This window comes from Schistocerca gregaria, chromosome 2 (genome assembly GCF_023897955.1).
Source record: "Schistocerca gregaria isolate iqSchGreg1 chromosome 2, iqSchGreg1.2, whole genome shotgun sequence".
Classification (NCBI taxonomy): domain Eukaryota; kingdom Metazoa; phylum Arthropoda; class Insecta; order Orthoptera; family Acrididae; genus Schistocerca; species Schistocerca gregaria.
The window spans coordinates 1,030,531,039-1,030,549,029 of record NC_064921.1 but is presented as its reverse complement, the minus strand read 5'-3'; the positions used below and the strand labels follow the sequence as shown (position 1 = coordinate 1,030,549,029).

Below are 17,991 nucleotides of genomic sequence, written 5' to 3'. Positions count from 1 at the left end.
TAGAGGAGATACAGCATTGGGAGACGAGAGAGAAAGAGAGAGAGAGAGAGAGAGAGAGAGAGAGAGAGAGAGAGAGAGACTTGGACGATACACTGGAGGTGTAGCTGGGAGACAATATGAGTGCAGCGTTTAACATGTTCAAGCTTGGACAGACGGTAGCCGTCCGACAGATGAAACAGTGAAAATGTTTGTACTGACACTCTGAGTACCACTGAAAATGATTATAATTTCTTGGAAAGAATGGTAACATGTGAGGAATCTTGGTTTCTCACTTAAGATCCAGAACCTAAGTGCCAATACATGATTTGGAAGGGCCCCACTTCACCAAGAGCGAAAAAAAGTTCGAATGAGAAAATTAAGATTCAAAGCGATGATGATAGTGTTCTTCGATATTCTTGGAACTGCGTATCTTCACTGGATTCTTGAAGGTCACACCATTAATCAACATTACTACCTTGAGGTCATTCCTTAACTCTGAAAAAATAAGGGAAAACCGACCCGAATTCTGGAACAACAAGTTATGGGTTCTGCATGAGGACAACGCCCTGGTTCATACATCGCACTGTACGAGGGCTGTTCGGAAAGTAAGGACCGATTGGGCGCGAAATGGCAATGACATTGAAAATCCGGTGAAGCTTTGCACATATGTGTTGGGCAGTGTCTCTAGTATGCCTGTCGATTACGTCTCGTTCTGTGCATACAGTGAGTACGTCAAGGTGTGTAGAACAATAATGCTCCCGGCAAGTATGGAACACGCAGGGAGGTTTCGCTTGATTTCATGCAACGCCACATGGCATACCTGTCATGCATTTCCTTCTTCGTGACAATTCTCGGCCACACACTGCAGTGGAAATGAGGACGGTTCTACAGCGCTTTCGACGGTAAGTCCATCACCCACCATACAACCCGAAGTAGGCTCCCTCTGTTCAGATGATCCGCTGGCTGTGAAGACAGCATTCTGCCACAGACCAGCGTAGAACTGGCGCGAAGCCAGGCGTCCTTCTTTGACGAGTGTATTAGAAAGTTGGAACAAAACCACGACAAAAGTCGGAGCGACGCCTATGTAGAGAAGTAGCTGGAAGGTGCAGCAATCTGTTGAAAATAAAACAGTTTTGATTTTCACTGTGGTTTACATTCCGCGACCTATCGGATCTTACTTTCCGAATATTCCTCCTGTGTTAATAGATTTCTAAGAACGTACAGCAAACCCAGTGTTAGATCACCCGCTTTATTCGCCTGATGCCCGCATCTCGTGGTCGTGCGGTAGCGTTCTCGCTTCCCACGCCTGGGTTCCCGGGTTCGATTTCCGGCGGGGTCAGGGATTTTCTCTGCCTCGTGATGGCTGGGTGTTGTTTGATGTCCTTAGGTTAGTTAGGTTTAAGTAGTTCTAAGTTCTAGGGGACTGATGACCACAGAAGTTAAGTCCCATAGTGCTCAGAGCCATTTGAACCATTGGCCTGATCCAGCACCACGTGATTTTTGTCTGTTCTCTAAGATCAGATCTACATTCAAAGGAACGAGATTTCAGTCCGTTGCAGCAGTGACAGAATCATCAAGGAACTCACAGAGGAAGACTTCCAGCACAGTTTCCATCAACAGGAAATTCGCATGGAGCATTGTAGGGATAGAGAATAGGAGTATATTAATGGTGGCAGTAACTAAATATGGATGTTTTTGAAATAAAATGTTTTACAGTGATAGTAGCGTTATATTTATAGCCACGCCTCGTATACGGGTGAATGACAGTTTCTTGTTAGTTATGTTGAAGCTCTACAATTTATTTAAATAAGAATAAAATTTTAATATTACACATTTTTAAATCGCACTAGAAAGTATAAAATCATTTGACCTAGCCGCCATACAGTTTTATAGCGCCATACAGATAGTCCTGAAAATTCGTGCTCGCAAATTTTTAATGACCATGACAATACTTGTAAGAAACGAAAAAAGTGGGTTCATGCAATATATGTATAACTGAGCATGAATAGTTCATCTCCTAACTATTATCTAGTGTATGCAGGACTATTGGTATGGGGTTAGAAATCTGTATGGCGCTAGGAGAAATTACTTTATACTTGTTAGTTCAGCTTTTTACATATTTGCCCATGTTCGCTTACGTCACGTATACTGCACACATCTTCTCCCCTCCCTCTTAATCTGCCCATCTCCTCTCCCTTCTCTGCTCAGTCATGCCCTTCCACTCACACGTTCCAATACTCGCTGCACCACACACTGGTCTTGCAGGCAGCTGAAATGTCAGCCGTTCTTAAACTTTTTCACGCTCTCCCTCATATCTTCCGAGTAGACAGACAAGAAAGCAACTTATTATTACGAGGGCTGTTCGAAAAGTGAGGAACGATCGGTCGCGAAATGGAAACCACTGTAAAAATACGACGAGGTTTTTCACAGACGTTTTGGGCAGTGTCTCGAGTTTGCCCATCGATCGCATCCAGACGCTCTCTTCAGTTGTGAGCGCACTGTGAGCGAGTAAAGGTGCCTAGAACAACAATGTCTCCCGCCAAGTAGGAGGGCCCGCTGAGAGGCTTCGCCTTAATGAGTGCAGCCCACCTGACACAACTGCCACGCACTTCCTTCTTCATGGCAATTCTCAGCCGCAATCTGCAGGGGCAGTGAAGACGCTCCTGCAGCCTTTTCGATGGAAACACAGCCCAAATAGGCTCGTCCTGAGTATCATCTCTGTTCATATGAAACGCTGAATATGAAGACAACACTTGGTCGCCGGCTGCGTCCTATAGAGCAGTGTAGAGAAATATCGGAAAGCACAGGCGGCTGCCTTCTATGACGATGGTCTTGGAAATTTGGTATAATGCTCAGACAAATGTCTTAAGTCGGAGCAGCGACTATGTAGAGAAGTACCTGGAAGGTGTAGCTAAATGTGCAAAGAAAACCGTTTTGATTTTCACTGTGGTTTCCATTTCCTGACCGATCTTTCCTTACTTTCTTCAACCCTCGTGCATTGTCATCCAGTCCTGCGCTGCGTTTTCAGTTTCACATATGTAGCTGATCGGGAAGTTAATTTAAAATCAATTGCAAAATTTTTACCCAACAGACAGACGGGCAAGAAAGTGATCTAATAGAAACACATTAAAATGTTTTACTACAACAATAATATTATGTAATTATTATTGATAAAATCTTAGACATTTTTGGCTCGTTAGAAGTCAGAGGGAACAGAACGCCATATTGGCGGGAGTTGCAGTAACAAACTGTGACCCCTCCCCTTCCAAACCGAACGCTATTCCGCGCCGAGGCCCAGGAAGTGAATAGCAGACTTCAGCGGAAATAGACTGAGGAGTTTTCGATGACTTATTGTACTCTTAAATTGCGCAATAACTTTTAATATGTTTATAGTGCTCGGGTAGCATCGGTAAACATGGCGAAAAAATTACTATAATTTGCTAATTAGATGCAGAACCATTTTAACTGAAACCGAATAAAGGTTATTTTATTGTTCTGTTCTACTCATGTATTTCCTTTTAGTTTGTACTTGTGGCTGGTTTATGTGTTTGTACATGTTCTGTTGTGACCGATCTTGTCCCATTATAAATCTCCCTGCATTTCACTTAGGTAACGAATGAGCTGTAAATATTCTAGAGTGAAGTAGTCCGAGGATCTTTGAATGACTTGGAGGTTGATAGGCCTCGTTTCAGAAAATTCTGAATATAAATTAAGGCTTGCAACTTTAATATAAATTCTACAGAGAGAGCCAAACTGCAGTCTGATAGTGTATATGTTTAGTGAGGCCGTTGATTACGGTGTTAATTACAGGTAGCGGGAATTAAATAGCTAGGAGACAACTTTGTTGATGATAACAGATCTTCATTCAAGGTAGCATTCATCTTAGTTTCTGATAGAACAGGTTTCATATACGCTCTGTTACGGAATCTTAAATGAGACAGATGGATAAATACAAAAAAAAAAGGAGATGGAAATGACGATAAATCAGGTTCACTATGCTGAAATTCGCCATTTTGTAAACATTTACTACACACTGTCACAGTCTGCCGATTATCTGCAAGGAACACTCAGTCAGCTGGGAGCGTGTATACTCATAAACGCCATTTAACGTGTTCGGTGATTTTTTTACACGTCTCTAATACTATGGACTTTACTATCCTTCAGATGGTTTATCATTCCAGTGAATAAAACAAGCAGCCAAACCTGCCAGATACTCAATTCAGCGTGACACGAGAGGGTGTGGAAGTGGAGGATACTACCCTTGGCTCGTCACAATGCAGGCCGTTATTTTCCACACAGCCTCATCAGATCCTCTGAAGACTTGTAGTGCTGGTTAACTGTGGTAGGTTAGAAAACACACCCACGATGGACAATCCCCGTCATGTCTGCAACGCAAACTAACATTGCTTTCACGTTCGCCCTGACCCATATTGCTTCGTAAGTCCGTGGTGATGAAGCGAACACTATGAGGGTTCTGAGTCATATCAGTAATTGCATCAATAAAACATTGTCTCGTCGTCTGTTATGACTTCTAACGTGAACTTAAGGTCAGCGCTCTGTGCAACAGTGTCTACAGTGAATAGTCGGCGAATTTGTAGACTAGAATTTCATATGTCATCAGTCCAACAAAAAAATAAGTTTCGGCGTGAATAACGGTTGGTAAACGGTTACAGAACATTGTAGCGTAGAGGAATATAATGTGACAACCCGTCTCCTTTTTTTACATTAACCCCATCACCGTATTATTAAAACTTTATGAACGGTTTACAAGTGGAGGAATATAATTTGATAACCCGCTTCCTTACTTTTCAGTAACCCCATTATGTTATTATTAAAACTACTTTTCAGTAACCCCATTATCGTATTATTAAAATATCATGAACGGTTTATAAGTGGACGAATTTTGTATCGTTGACCATTCAGTAATAAGTTATTCAATACACCTTAAAACCATTTTCCGCTGTGGGTCACCAGAGTAGTGAGAGCTTTACCTACCGGAAAAGGAAGATAGCAGAGGAGAGTGGAGAAAGAGAAATGGAGTGGGATAAAAACTGAAGCTTAGTAAGATAGCTACAGAAAACATCAAAAATGGTTCAAATGGCTCTAACCACCATGGGACTTAACGTTTGAATTCATTATTCCCCTAGACTTAGAACTACTTAAACCCAATTAACCTAAGGACATCACACACATCCATGACCGAGGCAGGATTCGAACCTACGACCGTAGCAGCAGCGCTGTTCCGGACTAAAGCGCCTACAACCACTCGGCCACAGCGGCCGGCCAGAATACATTACTCAGTGAGTTGTGGAAATGTGCGGAGTTGTCTAACTACTGCATCATTCAACATAAAAGTTCGCTACTGACGTACGTTTTTTTTACGACTTTTTTTTCTAAGAACGTGGTCGATGTAGAAGTAATTTCAGATGTGCCCCAGAGAAGCGTGCTGGGACCATTGCTGCTCATGTTGTATGTTAAATGCCTTGCAGGCTAAATTCATAGTAACATTAGACTTTTCGCATACGTTGCAGTTATCTATAATCAAATACTCTCTGAAAAAAGCTGCTCAGAAATACCGTCAGGTCTCAGTATGATTTCAAAGTGGTGCAAAGACTGGAAACTTGCTGTAAATGTTCAGACAAGTAAAATTTTGCACTTTACAAAACCGAAAAAACGTAGTATCCTTTGGCCGCAATATCACTCAGTCACAGATGGAATCCGTCAACTCATACAAATAAAGCAATTTGTCTTGATATGAAATAGAACGATCACATAGGCTCAGCTGGATGTAAAGTAGGTGGCAAACTTCGTTTCATTGGTTAGAATACTTTGGAAATGTCTACAAAATAGGTTGCTTACAAAACACCTGTGCGACACATCCTAGAATACTGCTCAAGTGAGTGGGACCCATACCGAATAGGCTAACAGGTAAAACTGAGCGAAAACAAAGAAGGGTAGCAAGAGCCCATTAGTTCCCAGCGTTGCATTAATGGAACACGCTACACGACTGGATTTTTATTGATTTTCTGCACAACGACGATCTTCTATAATCTTTTTATACATATTTAAGGATTGCTGGCCATCCTTAGTAGTTGTGAGAAGCAATCCACTACTGGGAAAAATTGGTAATTGAATTTAAATATTTTTTTCTTCAGCCTGAATCTGATCACACCATGGATTTACAGTAAGTATATCAATTAAATATGTTAATCATTCCGGTTACAGAACTGTAAATAGTTCCTTATTAATCACATGTCATTCATTGAAAGGAGGAGTTTTCAGAGAGAGAGCAAGGTTTTGGGGGCACTGGCACTCTGAGAGAAAATTGTGTTCCCCGAAATTGCACCCTCCCAAAGAATAAGGAAATAAAGAAAGATAAAAGAAATTCTTCCAGTCCATATGTGGCATAACAGCAAACCAGTGCTTAACAGCATTGGTTAAAAAAAGTCTTGGTTGCAATTTTAGTTTTTTTTATTTTTCAACGACGCGTTTCGCCCTATTTAGGCATCTTCAGGTTATCTTTTCTAGATGGACGCGAGAGGCACCAAGATCTGCATAACGCGTTCCCGTTCACAGGAGCGAGTAACAGTAAGATGGGGGCTCAGGTAGTAAAAGAAGTACTATTCATTTTTCCACAGAAAACAAAAATGATGTGGTGCTTCCGTTGTTTCTGCAGCATCAAATAAAACTTGCTTGAACCCAGTAACTAATGTTCAAAGATATTCTCAGTGGACAAGAAAAAACAATGAATTTTCTCGACCTTCGATACTGACAGAACGCAACAAGCACTCGGGTGGATCTGATCTAGTGGATCAAAATGTGAATCAGTACAGAATAAATATCCATAATAGAAATCGGTACTGGATTCTGTTCATGTGATTCGTTATCATTGTATACAGTGCCTGGATATTCTATAGCAGAAATGAAAATTTTAAAAGAGAAATTTTTTTAAAGAGGAATTATACAGGTATGCTTGAGGAGTACGAACACTGGACTAAACAACTGTAGCAGATGAACCCCACATTGATGAACTGAACCATCAAAATGTAAAAATACAACTCAGACGAAGACAATGTGTTGGAACAATCTGTTTGACATCAGCAGGTACCCCAGTACAAGAAACGTAATGTGGGGCTGTGTGTTGAGTGGTATGCTGCTTATCTTGTTATTTTTGTTTTTGATTTGTAATGTGTACTCATGTTTAGTTTATTTCATTCAGTACAAAATGTGTAACTTTTCCATACAAATTTATATTCTGCTCTCAGTGGTGCTTAGCGTTACTTGGATGACACTGTAAAGAATGGTAATAAATGCCTTTTCACTTTACATGCCAATTTCTTAATGCAACAAACAAGGTAAATTGGGTACTAATGAGTTAAGAACCAATTTTAAGCAATGACTCTAAGACAATACTACAAACACTTGCGTATCATTCCTGTAGAGCTCAGGAAAGAAGAGTAGACTAATTAAAGAGTCATTGTTCACATGTTCCATGTGTGAATGGAATGAGAACTAATAACAGGTACAATGGAAAGTGTCCCCTGCCATACATTTCACAGCAGTTTTCAGAGTTTGGATGTAGACGTAGATTTATGAGTAAAAAAAAAATTAATGGACGGGAATTCTCAAATTACTTTCAAAACAGAGCCCCACTGATCCGTAATTACTAGAGACACATGATGGAAATTATCACAGCTATCAGACACAGTAGTGATACCATAGAGCAATTTTTTTCCCAAATTTTATTCGTTACTACCTTATATCTGTAGGCTAGGAAAGTGTTCTGCGAGGCCCTCGTTATGCAACTAGCGTTTAGAAAAGACTACACAAGATGATTCTCCTGCCTTCAAATGTTTGCCTTCACATACCACACACAAGATTTTCATATGCTCTCGCACACAAAGTGCATACTATTAGTCCTACTGCAAAATGAACAGGACCTTTTTACAGGAAATTTCATGTAGTTACATTTTATACTAGGATACGTTTTTGCTAGAGACCTTAGTTCTCGAGTTACTCAAGAAAAACGTTCGAAAGTAAGCTTCAAACGCGTTTTTATTTTGAATCATTCGAAAACTGTGGCCTCCAGAGAAAACGGATCCCAATATAAAATTTAACTACGTTAAACGTCTTACAAAAAGGTCCTCTTCATTTTTTTCTGTTGAACTTCTAGTCTGTGCATAGCGAGTGAGAGAACATGAAAATTTCATATGTGGTATTTGAAGGCATTGCGGTTTACACGAAACCCGTCGGTAGGGGCAGCTGAATTACCGTGTATGTTGTTTTTGTGGTCTTCAGTCCCGAGACTGGTTTGGTGCAGCTCTCCATGCTATTCTATCCTGTGCAAGCTTCTTCATCTCCCAGTACCTACTGCAGCCTACATCCTACTAAATCTGCTTAGTTTATTCATCTCTTGGTCTCCTACGATTTTTACCCTACACCTTGCCCTCCAGTACTAAATTGGTGATCCCTTGGTGCCTCAGAACATGTCCTACCAACCGATCACTTCCTCTAGTCAAGTTGTGCCACAAACTCCTCTTCTCCCCAATTCTATTCAATACTTCCTCATTAGTTATGTGATCTACCCATCCAATCTTCAGTAGCACCACATTTCGAAAACTTCTATTCTCTTCTTGTCCAAACTATTTATCGTCCATGTTTCACTTCCATACATGGCTACACTCCATGCAAATACTTTAAGAAACCATTTCCTGACACTTAAATCCATACTCGATGTTAAAAATTTTTCTTCTTCAGAAACGCTTTCCTTGCCATTGACAGTCTACATTTACATCCTCTCTACTTCGACCATCATCAGTTATTTTGCTCCCCAAATAGCAAAACTCCTTTACTACTTTAAGTGTCTCATTTCCTAATCTAATTCCCTTAGCATCAACCGACTTCATTCGACTACATACCATTATCCTCGTTTTGCTTTTGTTGATGTTTATCTTACACCCTCCTTTCAAGACACTGTCCATTCCGTTCAACTGCTCTTCCAAGTCCTTTGCTGTCTCTGACAGAATTACAATGTCATCGGCGAACCTCAAAGTTTTTATTTCTTCTCCATGGATTTTAATACCTATTCCGAACTTTTCTTTTGTTTCCTTTACTGATTGCTCAATATACAGATTGAATAGCATCGGGGAGAGGCTACAACCCTGTCTCACTCCCTTCCCAACCACTGCTTCCCTTTCATGCCCCTCGACTCATATAACTGCCATCTGCTTTCTGTAAAAATTGTAAATAGCCTTTCGCTGTCTGTATTTTAACCCTGTGACCTTGAGAATTTGAAAGAGAGTATTCCAGTCAACACTGTCAAAAGCTTTCTCTTAGTCTACAAATGCTATAAACGTAGGTTTGCCTTTCCTTAATCTTTCTTCTAAGATAAGACGTAGGGTCAGTATTGCCTTACGTGTTCCAACATTTCTACGGAATCCAAACCGATCTTCCCCAGTTTTTCCATTCGTCTGTAAAGAATTCGCGTTAGTATTTTGTAGCTGTGACTTATTATACTGATATTTCGGTAATTTTCACATCTGTCAACACCTGCTTTCTTTGGGATTGGAATTATTATATCCTTCTTGAAGTCTAATGGCATTTCGCCTGTCTCATACATCTTGCTCACCAGATGGTAGAGTTTTGTCAGGACTGGTTCTCCCAAGGCTATCAGTGGTTGCAATGGAATGTTGTCTACTCCCTTACCGTGTATAGTAACAATTATTTGGCCGTTCCTGTACTGGAAAGAAAGCATAGGAATAAGCGTTAACTGGTAGGTGGTGGAAGCTACAAGCTGAGAGGACTCACACTGGTTTCCTTCCTGTGCCCCGAAAGCCACCAGCATCTTGGCGAGTTGTCGGTTGTTGTTGAGCACCGCCACGTCGAGGGGCGAGAGACCGTCGCTGTTGACACTGCAACAGAAACGTACCATGTCCGCATACAAACTTCGCAGCTCACAACGCATTAGGCTCGAATGTTCTGGTTGGTATCGTCGCTATCAGACGGAAGAGAGGGCCATTCTAAAAGTAAATAACGTTAACGATCTGACAATGATCATGTCGAAGAACGATCAGGACGACTTTCAGAAGTGACTGACGAAGTCGAATGAATGATTGCGGATAAAATTCAACAACTAGTGATGGGCTAACCTTAGGCTTTACCGAAATTTAGCGATCACTTCTTCATCAAACTGTTTGTGGTCATTTGGGCCAAGTGGATTTCTAGACTTTTGACAGTTGCGCAGTTTTCATTTAATACGAAAAGGACGGTGAGGAGTTTTTGAACCATATTGTTACTGCTGAGGAAATCTATGTTTCGCATATAAGCCCAAGACCAAAGCAGCAATCAATGGAACGGGATAATTCACGACCTTCCACAAAACAAAACAAAAAAAGCCAAACAAATTCTGGGCACGAAAAAGATTATAGCCAAAGTGTTTTGGAATCGAAAGAAAGTTCTAGTCATCGACTTGAATGCCTGGCGGAGAGACCGCAATTTCAACGGCCTACTGCCAGGCTGATCACCGATCAAACGAAACGGCGTGGGTTATCGTCAAGTGGCATTGTATTTCTTCACGATAACGCTCGCCCACATTCTGTGAAGGATTTGCTTTGGCAGTTGAACATGCGCCTTACAGCGTGGATTTAGCTCCGAACGATTACAATCTCTTCCCAGTTAATGACTGTTTATAGATCTTGGTGGTAAGCGAATAAGCAGCAGGCAGAGGACAGCTTGCGAAACGCTACCACAAACATTTAAATTTGGACAGTGACTACGCAAACTAACAGCTAAGGTATCAAAATATGTCGTAAAATAAGTCTTCCCTCATTGTCTTGAACAAACATGTCTGGAGGAACATAGGTTCTTTACTATTATAACGACCCTCGTAAATTAGGAATAATTATGATGCCACACTTTACCGTGTTTCGATGTCATAGAAGGTTAAGAATCTCTTACGTACTCTATCACAATGAAAAGAATAATTCTAGCTTTATAGATAAAATAAGTAAAATATTTTCTATATCACAAGGCATACAAAAAGCCTATTACGTTCGTGTTAATTTAATATAAATATGATATCTGTGGCACGATGTCAAACAGTTGGCAACACTGGCAGTAACGTTTACTGTAGTGTATACTGCGTTATTGCATAATTGTTCGTTTTGTTTTTCACCTTATATGAACTTATGGAAGATGTTCTCCTGTAAGCACTTGTGGGTATTACTGGGATCTAGAATTCGGACTGGATACTTTGTAACTTTTCTGGTACTTTGGGTATTTATTTTTATACACGTGTTTGTTTTGCGGACATAGGTTTTAGATCTGATTTTTTATTATGCTCTGTTTTCCTGTTTCCCGGGTTCTCGTGAGGGCCCTTGCCAAAACGTGTCAAGTTAAATTAGAAGAGTAAGTATAATACGATTTAAACAGCACTGAGTGTAGCAAACATTTTGACTCCAATGCAAAGCCATACAGGTTGTGCCAGGAGGTATGGTCGGTATTCCGCGATATGACAGGAACAGCAAAAAAGTCTAGTAGACATGAGTTCTAAAAGGCACACTTAAGAGCTGCGGGCACTTCGTTTCCAAAACTGTGAAACTCTGCAGCAAGCTCTTTGCTTTCCAAATTTTGGAAAGACATAATATGGAGGAAAACAAGGAAATAATTTCCATCAGACAAGGGCTCTAAAGTTCGTACTTTAAGAGCTACGAGGATTTTTTCAGTAGAAGAGATGTGTTTCATGGTAGCGAAGACGAACAAATGCTCATAGCTCTTAAGGCATGCACTTTAGACCCTACGTTCAAAGAACTTTTTTTCTTGTTTTCGCCCATGCTCGGATCTATCAAAATATGGAAAGCAAAGAGTTTGCAGTGGAGAGATTTGTTTTACAGTATCGAAGATGAAGTGTTCATAGCTCTTAAGGTAGAGTTTTAGAGCTCATGTCTGCTAGACGTTTTTGTTTAGCATGTTTGTCCTGTTATATCCCTGAAAATTGACCACTCCTCATGGAACACCCTGTATACGAAACCTAAACGTATCTAAAACCTACACCCCAGAAACTTCTGAAATGGAAGGAGCTAGTTATGTTTTATTTTCGCAGAAGTAGTGTAACCGTAGGCACACAATATAGCCCACCCCATGCACAGATGTTTACAGCCACTGTCTATTTATTTTAGATAGTGTCCGCTTGTTTAGTTGAGTGGTAACGTCTCCAGAATGAGATTTTCACTCTGCAGCGGAGTGTGCGCTGATATGAAACTTCCTGGCAGATTAAAACTGTGTGCCCGACCGAGACTCGAACTCGGGACCTTTGCCTTTCACGGGCAAGTGCTCTACCATCTGAGCTACCGAAGCACGACTCACGCCCGGTACTCACAGCTTTACTTCTGCCAGTAGAGCACTTGCCCGTGAAAGGCAAAGGTCCCGAGTGGTAACGTGTTTGCCTCCAATGTGGCGGGTTCGGGTTCGATTCCCGGCCGGGTTGGAGATATTATCCGCTCGTGGACTGTTGTCCTCATCATCATTCCATCCTCGTCACCGGCACGCAAGTCGCCCAATGTGGCGTCGACTGAAATAAGACGTGGACTCGGCAGCCGAACTTTCCCGGATTGGGCCTACCGCCCATACGCTCATTTTCATTTCGTTTTTGATCCTTTTTTCATTAGAACTGTTGCCATTGGCTTTCACAAAATAAAAATAGAGAGAGACAGAACGTCAATGGTAATCTTTTTTTAGCATTGTGGTACAAGAAGTATGGTGCACAGTGTAGGATATATTACACTTTATATTCGCCAAACTGTTTCCAAATCACTAGATTGAAGGAAGGAACCACGAACTTTGGCCGGCCAGTTTACCAGATCCGGCCGCCATGAATCTATTTTCTTCCTTTTTGTCCTGAATGAAGGTAAAAGACACTGTTTACAAGGACATACCGAATGCACTAAATGGTACAGAACGACATATCACTGCTACCTTCGCTGAAAATTCTGCTAAATGTTAGAACATGTGTTGGTAGTAGGCATTTTGAACAACACGTTTGATGGCCAATACTCTTTCTTCTTCAGAACGCGAAACTTTTGACTTTTATTTTATTAGTTCTGACACTTGGGGCAGACAACTTGTCATGCTTCACTGTTCGGACGCCAATATAAAATTACTTTTTTAAATAATAATAATAATATGAATATTTATATACGTGTTTGGAGAGAGGGAGGGAGGGAGGGAGAGAGAGAGAGAGAGAGAGAGGGAGAGAGAGAGAGAGAGAGATTGATTTTTGATCGAGATTTTTACTTTAAGTCGTAACTGGTACATGAATTTTGGTTGCTGCCTCCTTGAATGATCAGCTAGCTTCTGCATCAGTTGGTGACGTATTACAATTTGGAGGAAGTTATTGTTCTTTAAGGTTTAAAATACTACTCTGTTACTTACTTGGCCGTATTGCGGATAGCTTTGAGCCCAAGTTTTCGTAGCTTTTCATACCTAAGGGACCACTGTTGTAAGTAAATAAGATCAAACAGCAATCTGATTTTCGTAAGAAAAGGAGATTGCTTAGCAGACAAACTTCTTTCAAACTACATGTCCAGCTACATCAAAACTGGTCAGTGGAGTTCAGCACCATACTATTGTACTAAAACATAATCCAATTACTGTAATTAAGAAATTATGAGAGGTTGTTACTTATTGAATAAAACCAAAGAGAATGCATTTCTTTTCCTGTATTTTAGTGAACTTTGTGCACTTACAATTCTGTCGATTGATAGACGGAAACGACAATGAAGTTTACCTCCTTTTCCAAAAACAAGATATTTCTAGTCTTTACTTCCAGAAAATTTGTATACATAAATGTTTGGAAACTCTTACACATACTTTACTCGTTTTTATCACTAAAATATGAATTTTCATTAAATGTAACGATATGTCCTGGGCGACGGCCTAGCAACACGCCCTCTTCCCACAAGGTACAGATTAACAGTCCTCTTTTTATAAATAAATCAATTGTCTTTTTTTTAGAGTCCATACTCAAAGATTCTGTAATACTATCGTTGCGGTGATTGCGCGCTAAAGAGTTTCTTGCTGTCCAGCTGCGCTTCATTTCACTTCAAGAACTTTTTGAATCACATTTACGTTTACGGTATTTACATACATTACTGTGCTTCTCAGAATAAAGTCAGGCACAAATTAGTTTTAAAAAAAGCAGTGAGGCATACATAACGTGACAAACTGCCGGTATTTACAATTTTCAAATACACTGACATTTTACTTAACTCTAGTTTAATTTTGTTAATGTCAGTGGACATTTTCCCACTTAAAATCAATGTTGCTTTCTAAGACATTATAGCGATTGTTAAAATGTGAGTGCGGGCTGCAATTGTGGGCCAGTGGTTACATTTCCTTTCTGTAAAAACAGTACGTCAGTAGCACGTTCCATTTCAGAAGTGTTCGGAGTGCAAGTTTTGGGTTAGTGACTCATCACGTATAGATATTTTGCAATCTTTCCACAATCATCGCTCAGCGGTGCAACTCCATTCACTGGAACGACTGGCTGTCGATCACATAGTCGCGCAGCATACGATTACATTACATTTATTTATGGAGAGGATCAGCTGCCAATATTGACACCAGACAGTAATCATTGCCTCGTATCTTAACAGCCTCAAAAGTTCAGATCTCAGTGTAAAGGCAAGAGCTATTCTAAAACACTCTTATTTTCGTAGCTCGCCTTTCATCTGTTTCGAGATAAGGATCCCTCACTTCAAATTGATACAATTTCCTTTCTTCAAAATCGTTGGTTGTGCTTATCATACATACGGGAAAACCCGGTGTACGCTATCTATGTACCATTCACAGACCGACTCAGGACTCCATCCCATCACTAGACTAGAAAGAAGGCGGCTGAAAGTTCGACTTAAGCACAACCTCAGGAATGATACACTGCCCACCAAAGGCAAAAATCTGGTTCAGGTCCTGGGCCACAGACTGTCTTAACTTGTCAAAAATGTTTTACCACTGTGCATAATCTTGTAAGGGCAAAAAAAAAAAAAAAAACTACCCTCTTGAACACGAAATCCGCTGCATCAAATACTTTTTGTCTCTAAGTTATTTTTTATCCAGGGGAAAATTGGAATTTTTGTAACAGTTTCTAGATGTCAGTGTCCTCCGAGTTTTCAGAATTCCAATGAAACTGCCTGGAACTCTCTTACTTAAAATACTGCCACAATGGTTACGACAATGCACTGCTGCATATTAACAATCAGACTTCGTAGCCAACCATATAACAACGGTGCTACAGAAACTGAACGATCAAGGGTCACACCTATGACATACCTCGAATTTATCTCACAAGCTCGACATTTCGAATCGAACTTCGTTAACAGCAACTTCCCTGGTCAGTTTTCCCCTGATTAAATTGTGGCCCAAGCTTACGAGGGTTCCAACAAGATCTCCGAGTGCTCGGAAATTTAGCGACGCCTTGGATGCGAAAGATTATCACGCTGCAGTCTGTGGCTGTTTTATTTTTCACTCGGATCATCTCCTTCTTGTGAAGCACCAAAACTTCGCTTCTGTTAGCCATTCTGGGTCGCTTAACATGAAAATTTGCATACATCTCATTCGGCAGTGGGTTCTGCCGCTCAGGCTACATCGCTACATCGCGTGTTTCTGAAATATGCTTCGGAGGTTCAACAGCCGCGGCTGGCTTGGTAACTTCCTTCAGTCTCACCCTATTCAGTTTTCATAACTTATGAAGTGTATTTTTTTAAACTTTCGTATTATATCTGAAAACGGCTGAAAGTATTTTATCTCACATATTTACCCATTAGCAGATGCGGGACATACTGATTTCTGAGTCAGTATCTCAGCAACATAATCAGCATTAATCACGACTCCAAAATTACCCGTCTCAGTCAACACTCGCACGTTTTACTAAATGGTGGAAGCAGAAAACATAACACTATAACATTTGCCGGGGACTAATGAGGAAATTGGCGTATCCGAATGGGTGAAACACTATAACAATCACAAAAACTTTACAGAAATCCGTTTCGGTATGTTGTAGGCTACTCACACACTGTGAAGGCGCACTGCGGCTTACCTCAGAATCAGTGGCACAAACTTAAAACAGGAATGCCTATTCCAGCACTAACTGAACTACATTAGTACTCATCTTCGCACAAAAGAATAACTGCCAAACTTTGGCTGTATTCGTGTCAATCGACTGCTTCGCTGAGCAGCCCATGGCGTTAAGGGTCCATGGTGTATCAACGTAGATTTTTAGGGAAGCTATATTAGCAATGTAAGATTAATTATGTCTGTAGACAATATTGTGGTACAATTTCATTATACTGCACAGCGGTCTTGCGTGAACACTGCAAAACCTCTCGATGCTGTTCAACTTTGGGAACTGAAGCATTTTTCATATACAAGAGCAGTGAACGGGCTCTGTGGAGCAATAAGAAATTCACACGCTGAGGCGTAACACTTCATATTGCACCTCTATTAAGTAAGTTTAGCAACAGCTTCATACATGAGTCATGTTTCGCATGACAGATGCGCTCGGATCCAATGACTATCTGCACGCAGTTTCGGTTGTGGCCAAAAGTTGTCAGTATCTTACGGACTATGAAATTATGAAGCAGTGAAAACTGTGTATCTGGGAAACAAAACTGTATTTATTGCAATTATTACCACTTTCATAAGTCACTGTTGATTTAATTTGTTTATTAGTGTGAATGATGGTGTGAATGGAAAGTAAGATGATTAATGAATATTGTTGTGTCTACTGACTGCCCATACGTTAGCGTGTGAGCTGTGCACTCAGAGTGAATCGTACTCAGAGAGAATTGTGAAGTGCAACTAGCCACTTTATCGGACTGGGGAATCAAGAAACATTTTACGATTACTATGTTACTTAAAGAGGGAGTTATTTTTATAATTGTGGGTTTCACTTAGTAAATTGTTTATAAAAGCTTTTAAACTTGTGATTGCTCATAAGTAAAAGACGTGGGACTGCGCAGTTTAATATTAATATCGGATTGGTTACGCTGTCTATCAGCAACCAGAGTAGGCTACGTCTGCGCGTATTTTTTGGGCTTAAGAATTTCTTTGTGAAGTCTAAAGAGTTCAGTTCGGATCTCAGACGTGATCATGCCCGGGCGTGGATATATGGAGCCCTGAATAGATATGAAAATTTTGCGGAAAACTAGTTAAAACATGACCGTGAAATTTCGAAAAGTGGACGCTAACGGGTGAAAATACTAACACATGAAATTCCGATTTTAATATGTAAGTTGTGAGTATTGTATAAGGCGTGACTCCAAACTGAACATTATTAGTGGTCGAACAGTGTAATATTTGAGCGAGTATTCTGTCACAGACAACCCGTTTTGCAATCCTTTCTGGTGTCAGATCTGGTTCGATACCATAAGCTGGCTATTACGATTGAGTGTGACTGCGTGTGAATGACGAAACTGTAACTTAAGATTAGCACGGGCTTGGCGGTGTTTTGTATCAAACAATATACTCAAGTTTTTACTCACAAACTCTCTTTCAGTTAATCGCTTACGTAACCCGTTACTGAAAAATATTTTGATGCGACCTGTAGAGCTGAGTGTGGCTATAGTTTCTTCATTTTTCTAACACGGAAGACGTGTGGACACCGACTGCAAAAGAAGAAATCACCGAAACATGAGTGGAACTGTTTTGTGTCGGACGAGATACAAACAACCGCGCCGCTGCAACGCCCGTACCATGTGCTGTATGGATGAACCGCTTCTGATTCTGACTCGGTAGAAATCGGAAGCCTTCGGGCTTATTGTGGTGTCACCGCCAGACACCACACTTGCTAAGTGGTAGCCTTTAAATCGGCCGCGGTCCGATAGTATACGTCGGACCTACGTGTCGCCACTATCAATGATTGCAGACCGAGCGCCGCCACACGGCGCACACGTTGCTAGCGATGGTTCACTGACTTCTACGCTCTCATTTGCCGAGACGATAGTTAGCATAGCCTTCAGC

General features: G+C 40.8%; 1 protein-coding gene across 11 annotated transcripts in view; it reads right to left on the bottom strand.

The window, feature by feature from the left end:
* Positions 1-17,991, bottom strand: part of LOC126335549 (ankyrin repeat and fibronectin type-III domain-containing protein 1) — a 643,576-nt gene that overhangs the window by 129,254 nt on the left and 496,331 nt on the right. For all 11 annotated transcript variants that reach the window (XM_049998941.1, XM_049998944.1, XM_049998940.1 and 8 more), the window contains one exon: positions 9,787-9,890. In XM_049998941.1, coding sequence (XP_049854898.1) covers positions 9,787-9,890 — 104 coding nt within the window. The remainder of the gene's footprint in view (positions 1-9,786; positions 9,891-17,991) is intronic.